Genomic DNA, 21,243 nt, shown 5'->3' on the forward strand with positions numbered 1-21,243 from the left:
TAACAACACCCAACTCTTTTTTGGGAGCCTCATCCCAATATTCCAGATCAAACCGAATGCAGGTTGGCTCCAGGTGACCCGCTACGAAGTCATGCGGGCCCTCAACAGTACCAATGATGGGCTAAACGCTTTCAAGGAAGAACTACGAACCCTGAGACACATGGTTCTGCAGCACAAGTACATCCGGGACATGCTAACAGCCAAGGCAGGTGAAGTTTGTCACTTGATCGGGAGCTCCTGCTGCCCGTTCGCGCCAGCAAATGATGCAGAGAATGGGTCCAACATGACACCTATCGCAGACATCAGCAATATAGGAAAGAAAATGGTTGCTGAAGGAGTTGCCAGGGAAGAAATAGCCACAGGCTGGTTGGACTTTAGCTGGATGCCTTCATGGCTGTCTGCCCTATTAAAAATTTCATTACCGGTTTTCGGTGTGCTGTTGCTCCTTTGTTGTGCCATACAGATACTCAGTCATTGTGTAAAAAATCCTGATAACAAATTAATGGGTATGAATTATGCAGGAAGAAGAATGTTCAGAACACACGAAGAAGGGTGGAACATTGAATAGGAATAACGTAGCACTCTTAGAAGTAGTAGAGCTCACTACACCAGGACTACACTCAGCGCAGCCTGTTACTATTGCCCAGGGCCATGTCAGTAGCCCCCAACTCCCCCCTGGCAGATACCAACTGAGAGAGGATCTAATTGTAGATGTAGATTCCTTACCTTTCTAATATCCCCAGGCGTCAGACTGGATTCGGAAGGTTTTTCTGCTTAGCAGTACCTCTGTGCGCCAGGAGGTGGCGTCCTGCGGCTCCGCGTCCTTCGCTGGCGTCGTAGGCGCCGTGATGACGTCACGGAGAGTACTAGAGCCACCCATACGCGCTGGCGTCAGTTCTGTACACAACTATTAGGCGCCGAAACGCAGAGCCATGCAAGATACTGACAATTGGTGCATAAAACTAGGGCCCTAAATGGGGATGACCTTAACCCTAGTAATCAGTTCGCAGAACGGGGAGGATGGGCGGGGCGGTAAGGAATCTATCACTAATTAATGTCTCTTACAGATATATTGTTACACTTGTTCATCTGAAAGAGACACGTTAGTGATAGATTCCTTACCTTAGAATAGATACCCCAGCAATACCAACCCTGGTGGAGGGTCTGCGAACAGGATTACACCAGAGAGTCACGGAGCACAGAACGGCCAAAGAAGCCATCTCTCTGGACCGGACTGTCAAGGCAGTAGTGCTTGGTAAACGTGTGCAGCGAGGCCCACGTAGCTGCCTGACAAATATCCTGCAAGGGGACACCGCGTCCCAAGGCAGTAGTGGCTGCAGTTGCCCTGGTCGAATGGGCACGCAGCCCCACAGGAGGCTCCTTCTTGGCCAAGGAGTAACATGCTTTGATGCAAAGAATGACCCACCGGGAGATTGTCCATTTGTGCACTGCCCGACCTTTTTGGCACCCACGTAGCCAACAAAGAGTTCATCATCCAACCGGAACTGCTGTGACGTTGCAGATAGCAGATAGCAGATAGCGTGCGTTTTGGATCCAAACGGTAGAGCCTCTCCTCTTCCCTTGAAGAATGTGGAGGCGGAAAGAAGGTGGGCAAAGTGATGGTCTGCCCAATGTGGAAAGGTGTGACAACCTTTGGCAAGAAAGAAGGACGGGTCCTTAGAACAACCTTGTCCGGATGAATAGAAAGGAAAGGGGGTTTGGAAGAAAGAGCCTGGAGCGCACTCACTCTTCTGGCAGAGGTGATACCTACCAGGAAAGCCGCCTTGAGAGTAAGAAGACGTAAGGGACAGTTATGAAGGGGCTCAAAGGGAACGCACATCAGAAAAGTCAAGACAAGATTGAAGTCCCACTGAGGCATTAGGAAGGGTAAGGGTGGAAACGTATGAGTAATGCCTTTAAGAAAACGTTTAACAACTGGGGACTTAAAAAGAGAAGCCTGATCTGGAAGCCATAAAAAGGCGGAGATAGCCGAAAGATAACCTTTGATAGTGCCCAGAGCAGAGCCCTGCTGGGCCAAAGAGAGAAGGAAAAGAAGAACCTCAGAAAGAGCGGCATAAAGGGGATCCACAGTCTTAGCTGTGCACCATGCCACAAATCTGTTCCACCTACAGGCGTACACCGTTTTAGTGGAGGGGCGCCTGAGTGCCAGAATGACATCACAGACTTCGGGAGGAAGATCGAAAGGTGCCAACTGTCGCCGCTCAAGCATGGAGGTGGAGGCTGGACTGGTTCGGGTGGAGGACGGCCCCCTGCTGCCACGACAGAAGACCCTCCCGAAGAGGCAGATGGATCGGGGGACGATGCTCATACTGAGTAGCTCGGATACCAAACTCTTTGAGCCCAGTCCGGAGCCACAAGAATCACTTGGGCCCGGACGCTCCTGATCTTCTGCAGTACTCTGGGCAGAAGTGGTATAGGCGGAAAAGCGTACAACAGACCACAGCTCCACTCACGACAAAAAGCGTTGCCAAGTGAGTGCCGCCTTGAAAATTCCAACGCGCAGAACTGATGACATTGCGCATTCTCTTCGGTGGCGAATAGATTTAACCAAGGCTCTTCCCACTGCTGAAAGAGACCTTGCGCCACGTCTGAGTGCAGAAGCCATTCGTGATCCATCAAGCACCGGCAGCTGAGTTTGTCTGCCCTGGGATTCAGAGAACCTCCCAGGTGTTGAAGCACCAAGGTAATGCTTTCACGTTCCAGCCATGTCCAGAGGCGCAGAGCCTCCTCACATAGGGTCCAGGACCCCACCCTGCCTTGTTTGTTGCAATACCAAATGGCGGTCGTGTTGTCCGCGAACACCTGCACTACACTTCCCCGGACATAGGGAAGGAATGCCTTCAGTGCAAGCCGGATTGCCCGCAGCTCTAGAAGGTTGATATGGAGCCGGGACTCCGCCGGAGACCAGAGGCCTCTGATCTTTGCCTCTCCCACATGGCCTGCCCATCCCAGGAGGGACACATCTGTCACCACTGTGTGCTCCGGTTGGGGAAGGGAGAGGGATCTGCCACTGACCCAATCACGATTCATGAGCCACCACTGCAACTTTTGTGCAGCGCCCTCCGAGATCTGGACGTGATCCGACAGTTAGTCCTGTTGCTGTGCCCATTGGAACTTCAGGTCCCACTGCAGAGCACGCATTTGCTTCCTTGCTTGTGTCACCAGCAGGATGCATGAGGCCATCAGGCCCAGAAGCCGGAGGGTCATCCTGACTGAAACCCAGTATAGAGGCGGAAAGAGCGGAAACCATAGCCTGAATAATCCAGACTCGCTGCTCGGGAGGATAACCCTGAAACAGTGTCAAATCCAGAACTGCTGCGATGAAGGTGAGCTTCTGAGAGGGACTCAGGTGCGACTTCGGCACTTTGATGCAGAACCCCAGCAAACGCAGGAGGTCAGCCGTAGTCTGGAGGTGGGTGATGACTGCCTGGGGCGAGCCCGCCTTTAACAGCCAGTCGTGGAGGTAGGGGAAGACTGACACGCCTGACCGGTGCAGATGAGCCGTGACCACCGCCATCACCTTCGAGAACACCCGAAGGGCACTGGTAAGGCCGAAGGGGAGCACGGTAAACTGAAAATGCTCCTGGCCTACCGTGAACCGAAGGTAGCGCCGGTGGGCCGGCAGTACGGGGATGTGAAAATAGCCATCCTACAAGTCCAACGCCACCATCCAGTCTCCAGGGCAGTCAGGCCCTGAGCCAGAGTCAGCATTTTGAACTTCTCCTTTATGGGGAAGCAATTTACGTCCCGGAGGTCCAAGATGGGGCGCAAGCCCCCCTTGTCCTTCTTGGGGACCAGGAAGTAGTGGGAATAACAACTACTCCCTACTTTCTGACCGGGACCACGCTCGATGTCCCCCTTGGCCAAGAGGGCCGTGACTTCCTGACAGAGAAGAGCCACGGGAGCCCAAGGCCTCAAAAAGGCGATCCATGGTAGCAAGAAATTCCTGCATCTGCCCTGGAGTCGCAGACTGACCCGGGTATGGGGGGTAGGCCGAGGGACTCCCAGGCTCCGGAGGAGCTGCAAGGGTGGAGCCAATGTCCCCCTCGTCCGCCTCCGTGGAGCGATGGGGGGATGTCAGAGAGCGAGCATGCTTCTTCAACTTCTTCTTATGGTGTCGCTTACCGGAGTCTGAAGGTGAAGACTTAGAGCCCGAAGAGCGATGGTTTCGGTCCTGGGAGCAGTCCTGCGAACGGCCTCTGGACCCTGAGCACTCTCACAAGGCCTTCGGGCCATAGCTCGACAATCCCAGGAGCCATGGTCGGTCTCCATGCAGTGGAGGCAGACATCATGGGGGCCCGCCACCGACATATTACGGTGGCACGACCCACAAGACTTGTAGCCGGGCATCCCTACGTGCACCAGGAGACAAAAAAGTCTCAAAAAGTGGCCAAAAATTGACTGAGGTAGGTGCTCAATCCGGATCTGCGCTTTTGGCGCCGAAAAAGAAAAAACTGACGTCAGCGCGCATGGGTGGCGCCTATGTACTCTCTCTGACTTCATCTCGGCGCCTACGACGCCAGTGGCGGACGTGGCGCGCTGAGGTACTGCTGAGCAGAAAAACTTTCCGGAGCCAGCCTGACGCCTGGGGATATTCTAAGGTAAGGAATCTATCACTAACGTGTCTCTTTCATATACCCTATACATCCCTCGTTGACATACCTAAGGGAGTTAAAGAAGCCACAGGACAGGCTATGTTCCTATGAAAACGATACCCCTTGGATGCCCCAGGTAGAAGGAGGGCCTGCAAAATACGCAGTAAGAGTTTTGTCCAAGAATGAACAAGGCTTACGTCTATATCTCAGATATATTGATGATATTTTCATATTGTGGAATGGTACGAGGGAAAACTTGATCCTCAATATCCAACAACTAAATGAGATAGACCAATGAATACAATTCACCTATGAAACTCATGACAGCCAAATCAATTACCTGGATGTAACGATCAAGAAAATAGGCAACAAAATAGAAACTACACTCTACACAAAGAAAACCGACCGCAACAATCTATTAACATATCAGAGTTTCCACCCATCCCCACTCAAACAACATTTACCATACTCACAACTCTTACGAGTAAAAAGAATCGTCTCAGACCCGGAGGAATCCATGACGCAATCACAAATTATGTTACAACGATTCAGAAAAAGAGGATATCCAGAGACAGTGCTGAAATCAGCACTAGAAAGAGCCCAACTCAAAGAAAGAAGAACATTACTATCAGCATCTAAAAATAGAAAGGAAGCAAAAATAACACGTGTGAGTAAATTCTCCACGGTGAGCCCACTGTTCAAAAAAACCATCAAGAAACACTGGCGATTATTACAGACTGAACCAGACTTCAATAACATCTTTGCCGATGAACCAGTATTCGCATTTACCAGAACGAGAAACCTAGGAGAAATCATCAAATGTCCTACTATGACAAAGTCCAACATTAAATTCAAAGGCACAATCCCTTGCAAAAACTGCAGTAACTGCAACAACATAATGGAAGGCAACACAATCACGCATCCTATGAGAGGAAATAAAATCAAGTTACATGTTAATGCTACTTGTGATACGAAAAATATCATATACATGATGAAGTGCCCATGTGGAAAAGCGTACGTTGGACAAACGGAACGTAAATTCAAAATAAGGCTCACCAAGCACAAAAGTAACATTAGAACTAAAGTCCTAAAATCAGCAGTGGCAACTCACTTTAACCTCATCGCTGCTAGACATATTCCCCTCCGGTGCTGAAGGTCAATGATAATGGGTGTGGTCATGACGGAACGGTTCCGTCATCAGCACAGCTCCACTGTGCCTCATGACGGAACCGTTCCGTCATGAGCATCGAAGGGGTTATTGAACATAATCACCAAGTGAACCAAATTAAGGCTTGCATACTGGAAGTTGTGGAGAGAAATGAAGAAAGAGACAAAAAAAACCTCTTTTAAAACGTGAAAACCATTGGATATACTATTTACAGACTTTGAGCCAGAATGGGATTAATGAACGGACAGAATTTAGTTGGTTTTTATGAACAACATGATACAGTAATTTAATTTATGGTTTGTGCTGTGCTAAATAACCGATACCAATCTGATTGTTTGTTCAGAACATTACAGTTTAAGGTTCTTTTGATTGTATCCGCTCTTAATTTGATTGTACTTTTATGAATGATCATGGTTACCCTTCACCACGTTAAGGCACTCCATCATAGATAATGTTCCATACCTTGAACGCTTTATTGAATCACCGTGTTAGAACACTCCTAGCCTTACCGTACGGTTGCTTTAAAGATCGCTCGTGTAACTGACGTTAAAATACACCCCCAGCGCGTCACACGCGAACTTCTCTGAACCGATGGTGGAACACAACTCAGCGCCATAAGACGCCACTTTCTCAGTAAGAATCCCACATTGCCGCCGATGCGGAGCGTAGTAGCTTAGACACATAAGCGCGTAAATCTTCATCACGTTTTTATAACGTTTTAATTACATGTCTGGGCACGAATTAGAACAGTGACCCATTACTGAGCACTCTCCCGATATCTTGATCGCTTAAACACCACTAAGCGAAACACGCGATGGCGTACTACATATGACTTCAACTTCACTATTGTGACACACCACACGGAGGGTAGTTATATGAAACAGCTCCCCGAGCATTTGGGTAGCTTTTTTGTTCGTTTGAACTTGACATCTTTTTCGTTTGTTTATTCATAGTACTTTTGTTGCCAAATTAGATAGAAGCTGATACATTTTTTTGTATATATGATTGATATATTCTTGTGTGTTACATAAAGGAGTGACAGATACATTTTCTGTTTCACAGACTTCCCTGATGAAGGCCCCATGGCCGAAATGCATTGGAAGGAATGTTTGTTTGACATATGAAAAATAAGAAAGTTGGATATATATGGTCCTTGATGGATAACAATGAATGTGATCATGCAATTACATTGAACAAGTTCTAGAAGTATGAATAAAATACTTTTGAAGATAAGAAGTATATAAAAATACTTTATTGAAAAACGTTATTGAATAACGTCAGCTGGTTCCTTCAGCCCCAATCCACCAGTGCCCTAGAATACACTTGCACATTTCGTGTCCGTGCTGCCCACATTCAAGGGTCCAGTTTTACCATACAGTGCCTCAGCTATTGTGTTCAACACCTGATGCAAGAGAGTCCTGAATGTCCCTGTTAGTCAATAGGTAAGGGTGTGCTAAATTGTCCATACGGCCTCAAGCATTCACTGAAACAGTAGGCATTATGCAGCTATCTCTCCTGCGAAGGCCACAAACCAAAGTTCACTGCTTTTCTGATAAACATGTTGCCAGGCCCCCACTCTCCGCCGGTGTCCTCTGTGTGCACATCTTTCTGAACATCATGAAGATGTAGCAATAACAGGATGCATCTGTCATCTAGAAGAACAAGGTGGGGTAACAGTAGGGACGGGGGTAACTGTAACTTCCCATACATTCTCACCTAAAGTTTTGCTTGCCTTTGAAACTACGACAGCTACATGTCTTAAAGCGCCAACCTTTCTATGTGCCATGTACCATATAAGGAGCTTCCGCCTTAAAGCTTCCGAGAGGTGATGCAAAATGTTAAATTTTTTGTTATGTTCTGTGGTTAGGTACCTGCCAAAGTTAGATCTTGTGGTCAACGGTTCCTCATTACAAGAGTATGAAAGGGCTGCTCATCGGCCCATTCATTGACCACCTCATCCAGTGTATTTTTCAAGCTGATGGTGTTCCCGGTTAACCGATTGATTTAGCTCTTTATCAAGGTTGAAATGCTTCATTGTACTTTGATATTCATGTTCTCTCTTTTACTTTGGAATGCTGTGATTTTATACTTTGAAACTTGTTACTTGCTAGCTTGCATGGTGTTATATTTGATTAATGACATGTTATTTACATTTATTGTCTAAAATGTTTGAATAAAGTGTCACTCCTGACTCAATTCCTGCATTTTGACACGTGTGTCTTGTTATTTCAGATAGCACACTTCTGTGCTAAATTATGTGGTAAAAACCACACTCGAACATGTGGAAGGAGAGGCGGGTGTTCAGGTATATTGGTCAGGTCTTGTAAAAGGGCCTTCTATGCGTGGGCTTAGGAGTTTGAAGGCTATTCTTCTTTCGATTGGTAGCCAGTGGAGATCATGGAAGTGTTGGGTGATGAGACTGCGATGGGGGATATCGAGGATCAGTCTGGCTACTGCGTTCTGGACGGACTGGAGTTTGCGAAGAAGTTTCTTGTTGATTCTGGCGTAGAGGGCATTGCGTAGTCCAGACTGCTGCTGATGAGAGCATGCGTGACAATTTTTTGGGATTCCGATGGGATCCATCTGAACGTCTTTCGAAGCATACAGAGCGTGTTAAACCAGGTCGAGAATACATCCTTGCACTGGTGGTCCACTGTGCGTGATGAGTCTAGTATGATGCCGAGGTTTCGTGTGTGGTCCATCGGGGTAGGGGGATTTTCAAGTGCGGGGCCACCAGGAGTCATATGATGCAGAGGGGGTGGAGCCAAGAATTTTAAGTGCGGGCCACCAGGAGTCGTACCATGCAAAGAGGGTGGAGCCACGGATGAGGACTTCTGTTTTCTCAGAGTTGAGTTTGAGGCAGCTGTTCTTCATCCAGGTGGCGACAGCTTTCATCCTTTCTTGGAAGTTGTGTTTGTTGATGCTGGGTTCGTTGGTGAGAGAGAGGATGAGCCTGGTGTCGCTGTAATATGAGATGATGTTGAGCTTGTTGCTCCTGACTATGGTTGTGAGGGTGGCAATGTCCATGTTGAAGAGGGTGGAGCTGAGGGGGGAGCCGTGTGGCACACCACAGTCAGTTCTGAAAGGTAGGGAGGGAGTCTGACATGCTGAGTTCTACCAGTGAGGAATGAGCATATCCGGTCGAGGGCTTTGCCGTGGATGCCTGAGTCATGAAGTCTGGTGGCTAGGGTGTGGTGGGAGACAGTGTCGAAGGCAGCCGAGAGGTTCAGGAGGATGAGGGTTGCCGTTTCCCCCTGGTAGAGGAGGGAACGGATGTCGGCAGTGAGTAGGACAGTCATAGTGCTGTGGTTGCTGCAGAATCTGGATTGGGAGATGGCCAGGACGTTGTTAGCTTCGATGAAGTTTGCTACCTGTGTATTGATGGCCTTTTTGATGACCTAGACTGCAAATGGAAGCAGGAGATGAGTCTGAAGTCTTTTGAGGTCTGTCGGGTCTGCATAGGGTTTTTCAGGAGGGGATTGACTTCAGTGTGTTTCCAGACATTGGGGAAGGTGGTGGTCTCAAAAGAGCAGTTGATCGTCTGGTGTAGTTCGGGAATGATGGCCGAGGCGGCTATATGGAAGATGTGATGTGGGCAGGGGTCTGAGGGTGCTCCGTTGTGGATGCCTTTCATGGTCTTCAAGGGATTTTTTGTCATGAGTGGGGTCTATTTGAGCAGGGTCTGTTGTGTGGTGCCGCATGGAGTGATAGGAGGTCTTGGTTGTCAAAGTTGTCATAGATCATCTTAATCTTGTGGTGGAAGAAGATGCAGAGTCTGTTGCAGAGGTCCTGGGAGGGTAGAACATCTGTTGTTTTGCTGCAGGGTTTGGTGAATTTCTTGATGATGGAGAAGAGGTCTGGTTTTGTGAGCATTGGCGAGGATTTTGTCTTGGAAGGATTTCTTCCTAGTGGATTTGATGAGATGGTGGTGTGCGGTGGTGACTGCTTTGTAGGCGGCTCATGTTTCTGGGGTTTTGTTGTTCCTCCATGTCTTTTTGAGTCATTTGCAGGAGTGTCTGGATTCTTGTAGTGCAGAGGTGAACCAGCTTGCTTTCTTGATGTGTCTTCCTGTGGCTTTCTTGAGGGGGGCGAGTGTATCGGCACAGTTCATGATCCAGCGGTGGAGGTAGCATGCTGCGGAGTTTGTGTCTGGCGTAGTCGGTGGTGGGCTGTTGATGAGGTCGGAGATGAGCTGGTATTCGGTGACTTTGTTCCAGATTCTGTGGGGGGGCAGTGGGCATGCTTGTGTACAGTGGGATTTTTGAAGGATGAGTGTATGCAGTGGTGATCTATCCAGAGGAGTTTTGTGGTGTGGCTGTAGGAGATGTTGTTTCCTTCACTGAAGACAGGGGCAAGTGAATGTCCTGCTGTGTATATGGGGCAGTGACTAGTTGTTTCAGTCCTATGTCGGCAAGGTTCTCTAGGAGGGAGGTGGTGTTTGAGTCATTGTGGTTGTCCAGGTGGAAATGTAGGTCTCCGAGTAGTATGTAGTTTGTGGAGGCAAGGGCGTGGGGTACGATGATGGAATCAGTAAAGGGAGCGCAGGCCCGGCGGCGTGTAGATGAGGGCTCTGTGGAGAATCGTTTTTGGTTTGGTCTGGACTGGGAAGTGGAGGTGATCCATGAGGGTCTTTGTGTCGTACGGGACGGTGGTTTTCATGCGAAGGGTGCTTTTGTGAACAATGGCGAGGCTTCCTCCTGTTAGGATGGCGCTGTCCTTGCACAGATTCTTGTATCCGTCAGAAGTGGCGGTGGCTATGTCGGGTGCAGAGTTAGTACATATTTCTGTGAGGAAGGCAACGTCGGGCGAGTAGGTGTTGAGATGGTCCCAGATTTCTATGGCGTGCTTGTGCAGGGAACGTACGTTGAAGAGGATTCAGTTGAGTGGTTTGTGTGTGGTGGAGTCCAGTAGGCTGGGGGATGCTGCTGGGGTTCGGAGGTGGGTGAAGATGCGACAGCTGTGTAGACAGGTGAGAGGGCCTTAGGTGTTGTTCTGCAATTCACATGCATCACTGTAATGTCAAACTGTATTACAGTATTACTCATGATATAATATGTTTGTTGTAGGATTCATCCCTGATGAAGGGTAAGATACCCGAAACGCATTGGATATCCCAATCCAATAATATCATTTAAGGTCCATCGCTATAAATGTATGAAGCGAAACCACAAGAATTAATACAAAGAATGAATATAAATATAGACTGAACATTCCTTTTGGATTATCTTTAGTTACAACCTGAGGATCCTATTATCCGGACGAAAAGTTGTGCCCATGGATTCACACCCTTTCTAGGATGTGCAGTAATCATTGTTTCATATGATGTTGTGAATGGAAGACGCCACCCCAAGAGCACACATAATATTGATTACCTTCACTTACAAACCATCGTGAATTTTGGTGTTGCGCATATTCACTTTCAGTGTCTCACAGCCTGCAAGGATGCCAGGTCTAACAATCATGCAGAGCAGTATCCATCCAACTCTTAATTGTTCCCTTTATATTTCCAGAAATTGCTTGAAGTCTGTCCAAGAAAAGCAGCCCTCACTTCAATTTAATTAAGTTCAGGTCACACAGGCACATCTCGCTTAGTTAAAAGCAGGAAAGTTAGTTCCTACAAATAGGATGTTGTCATTATCAATTTAGATTGTATCCATTCTATATTTTACGACCACGCCCAAAACTACAGGTCTCCTTTTTCCGTGCTTTATGGAATGTTGTGACGATCATAACTGAACACTCCATTAGACCATGACCCTCATTGATAGCACAGATTGGCCATTACTATTAGAACATGTTCTAAACCAGAGATATTAATAATGTCGGCATGGGCCGAAAAGATGTTATCTACAGGAATTCCAAGAATGAGCTAAACAGGTTGTGGGCTAAGATTGTGAGGCGAGAAGAACACTGTGTACTTCCCTTAGCTTCACATGTAACACAGCATTGTGTTTTTCTTTTTGTCACACCAAATAATTCTCCTGGCAAATTTCAACGTAAAAATTACTGTTTAGTTCAGGTGTCTTGCTGTTGGCTCAGTGTGACAGATGTCCAAAGTCCAAAGGTTTAATATTTTACAACTTGGTTAATTAAGTGAGGAGAGGTTCAGAAAGCAAATTCTGTGCTAACTTGAAATAAATCAGTAGGGACAAAGCTTGCCATATCAAACCCTCCCTTGTCAGCATAGGTAGATTCGTTTTTAACATAGGTTAAGCCTAAAGTCTCACACATACTCTCATCATGAGATTCATGAAGTGGAAATACAAATATATTTTCCTGTATACTATAATAAATAGTGTTAATCATAGTAACAATTAAGTCCACGAAATTAATATGGTAGCACATTCCCATTGCATTTTTCCACTAAGCTCATTTATATCATTGATGTACAAAACATGCCAAATGACTGTAATAACACAACTAATGGCATTTTGTATGGTCGTACTTTATCAAAGTTATTTAAAAAAAAAATTAAAACCTGAAAGGACAAGACGAAGAAACACAACAAGAAAATATCAGTTAGTCCTTACTTTCAAAGGTGCTTAGACAAATGTGTAGTGAACTCCATTGCTTAGGGGGGGTTGAGGTGTCTGTGACACAGGAGGTAAGGGTGCATTAGATGGGAAGGCCAGCTGTTGCGCTAGAAGGGATCACATACACGATTTTTAGTAAACACAATTAGACATGCACATTTAACAGAAAAGATAGTCGCTAACAGATCTGCATTAGACGCAAAGTAAAACGCCAAATTTAGTTCAGGCAATTTAGTAAAAATGTGATTTTTCAAGATTGTTGAAATATTCATTGACTAATAATTTGCTTCTGCATGATTTTGAAGGAGAACGGTGTGATCACAGAAAGACAGAAGAGCACATCTTAAAAGCAGACTATACTTATTTCTATAAAGAGTCCTACCAGCACGCAGGGCACATCGGCACCTCACAGAGGAGCACTGGGCCCAGGGGCAATCATCTGCATCATCAATGAGGTAGTTGGTGAAATCATAACGTATGCCAATCGTGATACCTTGTATGAAGTCATGAGCAGTGATGTAGGGCTGGGAACTTGTGACTGCACAGCTAATAATAACCAGTGAAGTTCAGCATTTCAAAGGCATTTTTGATGCAGGTTTATATTTTACCTTAGTAGAGAAGCAGAAGATCCGAAGTTTCTTCAATTTATGTTTTTTTTTTAAATAATATCATTTATCCGTTGTGAGTAGTGCACACACTGCATGACCAATGGCCATAACTGTACCTACATTGGGCCTGGCCCTTAATCATCCCATACCCACTAACCTTATCTTGAGTGCCCACTCTTCATCATCCACGACCATTTCTGGCTGGTATTGGGCACGGGGCATTGTGTGTAGCCATGCCTTCTATCCATTAACAATGTTACAAAGTCACCATAGGCCATGGCCTACACCCTAACCTCAATCTCATCAGGGCAGAAATGTAGTCATGCAAGTGGAGCTGAGAACATGGTATAGCTTTAGGCAATGACCTTTCCATAGAACCCATGCCATCATGTCAAGCAGGTACTACACAGACATCACCACTTTTGGCCATGCCCTGTGCCCACTACCTATTCTCTTTACACATATTTTTGAACTCATGGACCAACTCTCGGTCTTCAGATCTCTGATTATTGTGGGTACTCAAATATGGAAGAGAGGTTAAGAAGGTAACTATCAGATCAGTTTATGACTACATCGGTTTGCAAATCATGGATCCCAAAAATGAATTTTTTTATTTGTGGGGTCTTTTTTTGTACCTCCCACGTCTATGCCCTGGTCTGCAGAGATGGTAGAATGAACAGAGGCGGATGCTCCATTACAGCGGAGGAGCACCGTCCCCCTGCCATCACCAGCAAATAAAGCAATAATAAAACGGGTTTTAAACCGGTTTTATTTTAATCTGTTGGACCTGCCCCAGGACTCTGACGAGTTTTAGGGGGTGGGTCCAGGGGATGACACTGCTGGTGGGGGAGTGGTGGGCACTCCCTTCATTGCATATGAGGGTTTGGCCGGCTTTTCCAGGCAGGCCAAACCCTCATGCACAGTGAAGCTATCTCCAGCCCCAGCTGTGTTGCTGGGGCTGGAGAGAGCAGGCACAGGTTCCCAGTCTGCATGGGAGTGCAAGTTGCAGGTGCTCAGGCCAGTCCATATGCTGCTTTCATGTAGTGTCAGGATTGGCCACAGTGCATTCTGGGAGCCTGTGCCCAGAAGACGGAAGAGTGCGATGCTGCTGGAGACGTGGCAGCGATCATGTACGTTTAAAAAAAAAAAAATTTATACGAACCCTTCCACCTCCTCACCCCCCTCCTCACTCCTCCGGCCCACCCTGCTGCTTCTGCAGGAGACAGGCCGCTACTGAGAATGAAGCACCTCTGCCCCCACGTGGTCCCACAAAATTCTGATTACAAATGAGGTTTGCAAACCAAACCATAAATTAGTAGACCTCTAAATGGCGTCCACCACATACGTAATCAGCTTCTGGAAGCCAAACAAATGGAGAGCTAAATTGTAAAAAATTGTTTCGTGAACCAGTTCGCAAACCAAACAGCAACCTATTTCTACATTTCTGCCCCTCGATTTTTTTGATTTTTCAAAAAACAATGAAACAATTGACGTTACACCAATAAAAGAATGTGAATTGAGTCAAAGGTGATCTACAAGTCCAATTTTGTCTCAATCCATTCAGGCTCTGTTGCGGGTTGTTCAATAACAGTTCCATTAAGAATTTTAAAAAGGGAAAATAGAACTTTGGACTCCACCCAGACCCCTATTCTAAGCCTTTAAAAAAAATCAAAATGTTATGCAAGTGCACTTTTTGGGACGTTAAGTGCAGATTCATCAAAAGGGGCCACAGTAACTATTGTAAGTGATATAAAAAGCTTTTCCCTTTGGACTCATCAATTCAGCCATAAAGGCCTGCAAAATGAAGGAAGCTGAAACGAAGGATTACCTGCAACCTGCTTGCTCCGTTGGGATGCCTCGGAAGCCAAAGCATATGATATAGTAATAATGCGTTCTTGCTCCTGAAGCTGGGCACCTGTGTCCTGATAGCTCTGCTCATCCGGAGAAACCACAGGCTGCAGATTGTGCATACTGGAAAAACAGGAAAACTTGAATTACATTTAGAGAAATTAATGGACGTCTTACCTGAAAGGATCACTCAGAACGTTTCAAATCCCTCTCTGCCTCTCCCTCAATAAATAATTTTTGGGGAAACAATAACGCGTTAATTTCGTACAAAACACATTGTGAAATCAGTCATGTCCCCCATCCCTTTTTATTTAAATGGGGGAAGTACATTTTAGAATAATTTGCTTGAATGATTGTTTCTGAACTAAGGCAAATCCAAATATGTCCCCTACCTCCACAGTACCAGTAGTGCATACATTTTGTTGAGGATCAATATGCTTGTGGACTTAGATTATATCCCTCTTATAGCTTATATCTTTGCTTTTATATAAAGGTATATTTTAGCGATGGTCTTAACTTTGCTGATTCATGTCCTCTTTCTAACATAACGTTTACCATATGCTAACTTTGTTTTTCTATCAATGAATGGGATTCCAAGTGTGGCCAAGATGGCAGCCACACCAGAAGCTTAGTAAACAGGATCTGTGCTGGGCCCAGTTATGATCACCCGGCGAAAACTGTCAGCCAACTAGCCCGCCCGGCCCTCCCAGCCTCCAGTGAATTCCCCCACAGTTGGACCTGCAAACAGTAGGGTGACCAACCGTCCGTAAATTTCACGGACCGTCCGTTAATTGAAGGCCACATCTGTTGTCCGTGACAATCCCTCTTACGGACACCTTTTGTCCGTAATTTGGGGGGTTCCAGGGACCTACACTGCTCACCTTTGTGAACCCTGCCTGCTGGAGCCCCCTCGCACTTCTCTGTGCTGTAGAGCAGCCCCTCCCCAGCCTCTCACAGACTGTGATGGAGCCGTTGTCATTCTGTTTGTCGGCTGATTGTGGCATACAGAATGACAATGGGCCAGTCTGGGCAGTTAAGGCATGTGGTTGGCCTGGAGGCAAGGAATACAAGCATTGGCAATGCCAATAGGTCTCGCGTAGGTGAGATCTATTGACTCTGTCAATGTGTTTTTAGCTAGATTTTAAAGCAGCAATAGTTGAACTCATTCCAATAGGTCCATGAGGGCAAGCACAAATATGGCGTATGCTTGTAAATGTCTTTGGATTCTTCATCCTTTTTCAGTTGAGTGGATTCTCAAGATGTCCACTTGGTAAGATTTATTAATTAAACTGACTAATTATCTGTTTACAAGGAAAATCAACTAGAGTGTAAGGGCATGGACATACACTCCTATACCCCTGTCAATATTTAATAAACAACTAAGGAGTGGCTTAGTGAAAAAATGAAAAAGAATAATAATTATTTATAAGTGTTTTTATGTTTTTCTCCCATAGGTGAACCAGATTTAAGGGAAACACCCACAAAGGGGCAGTCTCTGCCCTTGTGCAATCAACAAAAAGGAAAGACAAGTCTTTTTCTTTTTAAAAGGACCCTCAATCACCACTAATTGGTGACATGCTTCATCATAGGGTCCCCGCTGGGGTGGCCGAATGCCTCCCCAGCGTGCTACGACACCTGAGATACAGCGGAGCGGGATCACGGTGTGTGTAACAGTGCTCTAACTAATATGCGAGTACAACTGTGAGTGCAAAATTAAAAAATACAAGGTTGATGCCTATACAAAATTTTTTAATAAAGGCCAACCAGTATTAGGTTAAAATCGGTGTGGGCGGACAAAACAAGGTTCTATATTAGGAAACCTGTGTCCTTAAGTAAATGGCCAACATGATTCTGCTGTTTAGTAAAGCAAATTCGCTCAGCATTCTTCAGGACCTATGTCTTAATTAAAAAAATTGTGGTCCTCCGGTGGTATGCGCTCGCTAAGGCGCACCCTCCTGTGAGGATCTTTGTGTGAAAAAAGGTATTTTCTTTTTTCAAAGAAGTATTACTCACGGCTGTTACCCGTGGCAGCTCGCTGAGATTCACAGGAGCAAAATACGTGATGAGAAATGAGTACTCTCATCCTGGGTCAGGACGGCGCGGGATAGCTTCACGAGGTGTCCAAATTAAGCACACGCGACTCCCCACATAGAACCTACACTTTAAAAAAAAAAAATTTATTTGTTTATTCATATAATTCTGTGTGAGAAATTGTCCCAGTTACCATCCGAGTCATCGAGTGATGCAGCCTGTGGGCGCAAACGATCGAGCAGAGCAAAACATATGACTAGTTTATAACCTGCATGTTGAAAGCCTAAATATTTAATTTCCAAGCTTTAGAGCGCGTGCTGCACAACTAAAAGTTTAAGAGTGCACACATGGGAGATGCCTTAAACAAAGATTGAAACGCCAGCTGACACGGCCACCTCTGTTACGTGACCCAATCATGACAACAAGCAATGCCTCAGATAAAAACCGAAAACCAATGAATGTGCATTATAAAGGTGAATTTGACAGAACATTACAGCAAGTAAAACCCACACCATTGCTTACACAAGCCTCTTGTTGAGAAATTATGGGTGTCATTGCTCAGAGAACCGTCACTAAAATTAAGACACTGTCAGCACCCCCAGTTTCATGGCGTTTGCCCAGCCTCAACAGCAACAAATCTGAAAAGCGCTTTCTATAAGAAAGTGCGCACTTAGGGCACAGCACTCCTGGAACCTGGTCACGCCCTCGTGGGTCTTCTTTGAGGGATCAAGCGTGACTAAGGCAGGGATTACTAGGCAGGGGTCACGCAACGGGGTGACGTCACTTCCGGTAGGGGCAGGCAAAGAGGTCCTCGCCCTCTCTTCCTTTCGGCGCTGGCCCCGTGTACAGAATACTTTGTGAAATGTGGCATTTGCGATGCTCCCACCCCTTTTTTATAATGAATGATGAAAGCTGGTGCTCTCTGGTCTTAGGTCAATGTCAAGATGTTGATAACCAGCACATTAGAAAGGTACCCTGACCTCGGAGTACCGTGATAATGGTCAGGCGCGCAACACCCATTGGGCTCACTGGGCTTCAGCCCCTCCGTCGTGTGTGTCAGCCCGGGCTGACACAGCTTCGTAGGCTGGCGAGCATCTAATTGCAGCCACTCCCGAGTACTTAACAGGTCTTTAAAAGACCATTTACTTGTAAATTAGGCTTTTGTTGTGTTTTCGCCCCTTCTTTCAGTCACTCTGTCTATGGTTGGAAAAATTTGCCCCCCCCCGAAATAATTTTCAGCCCCCCCCCCCCCAAAATTTAGCTCTAGTTGCCCGCCTGATAGTGGTAGGTAATAACTGGAAGCAGGGCTTTAAGTGGGGGAGGGGGGATGTGGGGGGCTGAGTCCCCACTGTGAGAAGTTGGCCCGATATGCAACGTTCGCTATTCTAGCGACCGCTATGTATCGTTCCAACGACCCTTATGGTGTTTGGTTGTAAGTCAACCTATAGACCAGCTATCCTAGTAGCGTGGATACGAGCAGTCTAAGGCTAAAGACTCGAGAGGGCGTGTTAAGCCAGCTGTTTACCACACATGTACCCCTTGAACACCCAGTGAAAGGACACCACACAAGTGTTATGAAAATAAACAGGATATTTATTAAGAATCACAACAGCCCTGTACTCTTTATGAGGACAGGGTACTAAGCACAAACCAAATCTCTTTAGCAAATACTTCAAGTGCACAATTAAAACAAGTGTCCGGGGACACAGAAAGGTTAAGGTCTCGGGCGGACCCGATAAGGCAAGTCGGAAGCGAGGGACTCGGGACCCTAGAGTAAGGAGGCTATGCAGGCACCGAAATGCCGAGTTACCTAGCCACGAGGGCTGCGGCTGCACAAGTCTTACAGGCGTCGGGGTCTTCGCTGACGAGCCAGGAGCCGGAAGAAAGGAGTTGCTGGCCGGCGACCAGTGCTGAATAGTTCGTAGAGATCCATGCCTGGATCGGAGATTGATGAAACCTGAAAGCAGAGGGGACCAAGTTCGTACTACTAGCCAGTAGTCAGAGGGTACCAGGCAGGCACCGGTTGGCCGTCACCTCGACCAGGTGAGTGGGCGACGCTGGGCGCTGCAGTCTCTCGGACCAGGAGGCGTTGTCGGCGACCACGGTGGAGGTGCGAGCTGTCCCACGAAGGATGATGCTGTCGGCGTCGCTGGGCCCAGGATGGGGCAACAAGCCTTGGCAGATCTCAGGGCCACGTGGTGGGCCTAAGATGGCGTCTTGAGTGGACCAGGAGGGTCCGGGGTGCTTCTCGCAAAGATGGAAGCAAGGGCCAGTCTGGAGCAACCAGACCAGCAGTGATGATTCTCGGATGTCGTCACAGAAGGGCACAAGCCAGCGGCGAGTGACCAGACAACGTGCTGAGCAGTGAGCAGAAGGGCCCCACGCAGATCGTGGAGATGCTGGGAGACTGCACTTCGGTGCTGGAGCGGCTCAGGGTCAGGGCTTCTCGGACCCCAGAGCACTCACCAGAGAGTTACCTCGATGGTCGTGCTGGTTTTTAAGAGCGTGCAGGTTCTGATGATGGCCGGTCCCTCGAGGTCTCGTCGCACCCACAGATCACAGCTGAGCTGATGACGTGGGTAGAGGTCAGAGGTGCCAGGGAAGTCGGTTCTCGTCGAGCTGGGCCGTCGGATTCCTGAGGAAGGACTTGCAGCAAACCGCAGAGTTCTTAGATGGTGCCTGCTGATGCAGGGTGACTACTCCTTAGCCACAAGGGAGAAATCTTGAGAAGAGTCTTGAGTGTCCTTTCGTAGAAAGTAGTTCTTGATTCAAAGATGATCTAATTTGGAAGGGTCCCCGCTCCGGTCTTTATCCTAAAGAAAGGGGTGGGTACATGACTAGGTCCTGCCCTAAGGGTGGGACCAGGAAGGGGGGTAGTTACGCCCCTCTCCCCTGCCGGACTTTCCCCAGGCCAGGGCTGTCGCCCCTGGAACTGGTTCTAACCGGCAGATGCGTAGTGAGCACCGGGGTGCCACTCCGCAGTCACCTTCTCGCCAAAGCCCTACCTACCCAGAATACACAAACCCTGTCTGGGACGGTGCGAACAGCGCCCTCGACAGGAAACCCTTTGTCCAAGTGCTCCTCGCTGGAAGGACTCCCAGCAGCAGGAGGTCAGACTTGTGTCTGTGGTGGCAGCATCCATTTTGTGGAGCTGAGGCTTCAGTTAACTTTAACCGGGGTTCACAGTTACGTACATGTCGTGTCCCTCTAGAAGGGTGGGATGCTAACCTCATCGCCAGAATTGGTGAGAGGACAGCACCCCGATTCGTATGACACCTTACTCGACATGCCTTGATAACGCGACACCGGAGTTACCGATATGGTACGCGTTATCATGGAACAGCTATTGGGTCTTGATTCCGCAAGCTGCAACCGGGCTCGGCTCGGGCCTGAACCTAGCTCACACGAGCCCACGCACTCTGCCTTCAGGATTGTTAAGGCCTGCCATAGGAGTGACTGATAGGGACTCGGGTGTCCATCGTATGGTTAGATATAGAGCTACTATACCTAAAGCGAAGGGTGGTTACACGTCTTCGCCCCAGCTGTCGTGCAGCCAGTTGTGTCAAATTTAGGAGGCCAGCCAGGGGTGGCATAATACATGCTTCAGCCCCTGGCGGCCCTGGGTACACCTATGCCCTGCGTTACGGGGTCTGATAAGGTGGCCCAGTACCAATTGGTAAATGCACCTAGGGGACATATCGTAATTTAGAGAGAGAACAGCTAGGCTGTGGGTCTGATTAGCGGGCCCACAGCCAGAGAAAGTCGTAAACCAGTGAAACAAAAGCAAAAAATCTGGGTGATCATAGGATTGCAGACCCTACTCTCCTACATGACCCCCCCCTAAACGTCGGAACAATAAGCTAACCTTGACCAGGTGAGTCTTCTTGTTCTAAGTGGAAATATCTGGAGAGCCCATCGGCATTGCCATGATCAGTACCAGGTCTATGTTCCACTGTAAAGTCCATCCCCTGTAGGGAAATGGACCACCTAAGCAGTTTGGGGTTTTCACCCTTCATCTGATTTAGCCACAAGAGGGGCTTATGGTCGGTCTGAATCTTGAAGTGAGTGCCAAACAAGTATGGCCTCAGCTTCTTCAGGGCCCAAACCACAGCAAAGGCCTCCCTCTCAATAGCTGACCAATTCTTCTCTCTAGGGGTCAGCCTTCTGCTTATAAAAGCAATGGGCTGGTCTTGACCATCAAAATTCAGTTGAGAAAGAACAGCTCCCACACCCAACTCAGAAGCATCTGTTTGGACAATGAATGGTTTGGAGTAGTCCGGACTCTTGAGGATAGGCGCCGTGCACATGGCCTGCTTTAGGTCATCGAATGCTTTTTGACAGCTCGCTGTCCACTGAACCTTTTTTGGCATTTTCTTACTTGTCAGTTCGTTTAATGGTGTCACAATGGAACCATAGTTCCTGACAAACTTCCTATAGTA

The 21,243-nt window shown here is 47.3% G+C and overlaps 1 protein-coding gene across 8 annotated transcripts in view; it reads right to left on the reverse strand.

Annotated features, from left to right (window-relative positions):
* PLEKHA7 (pleckstrin homology domain containing A7) overlaps positions 1-21,243 on the reverse strand; it is a 1,124,460-nt gene that overhangs the window by 20,976 nt on the left and 1,082,241 nt on the right. For 5 of the 8 annotated variants that reach the window (XM_086956041.1, XM_086956040.1, XM_086956047.1 and 2 more), the window contains 2 exons: positions 14,754-14,896; positions 12,315-12,424 (listed from right to left, as the gene is read on the reverse strand). In XM_086956041.1, the coding sequence (XP_086812167.1) occupies positions 12,327-12,424; positions 14,754-14,896 (241 nt within the window). In that variant the 3' untranslated portion in view covers positions 12,315-12,326. The remainder of the gene's footprint in view (positions 1-12,314; positions 12,425-14,753; positions 14,897-21,243) is intronic. The other 3 variants (XM_086956043.1, XM_086956042.1, XM_086956046.1) reach the window with 1 other exon arrangement.

This window comes from Lissotriton vulgaris, chromosome 2_1 (assembly GCF_964263255.1).
Source record: "Lissotriton vulgaris chromosome 2_1, aLisVul1.2, whole genome shotgun sequence".
NCBI classification, from domain to species: domain Eukaryota; kingdom Metazoa; phylum Chordata; class Amphibia; order Caudata; family Salamandridae; genus Lissotriton; species Lissotriton vulgaris.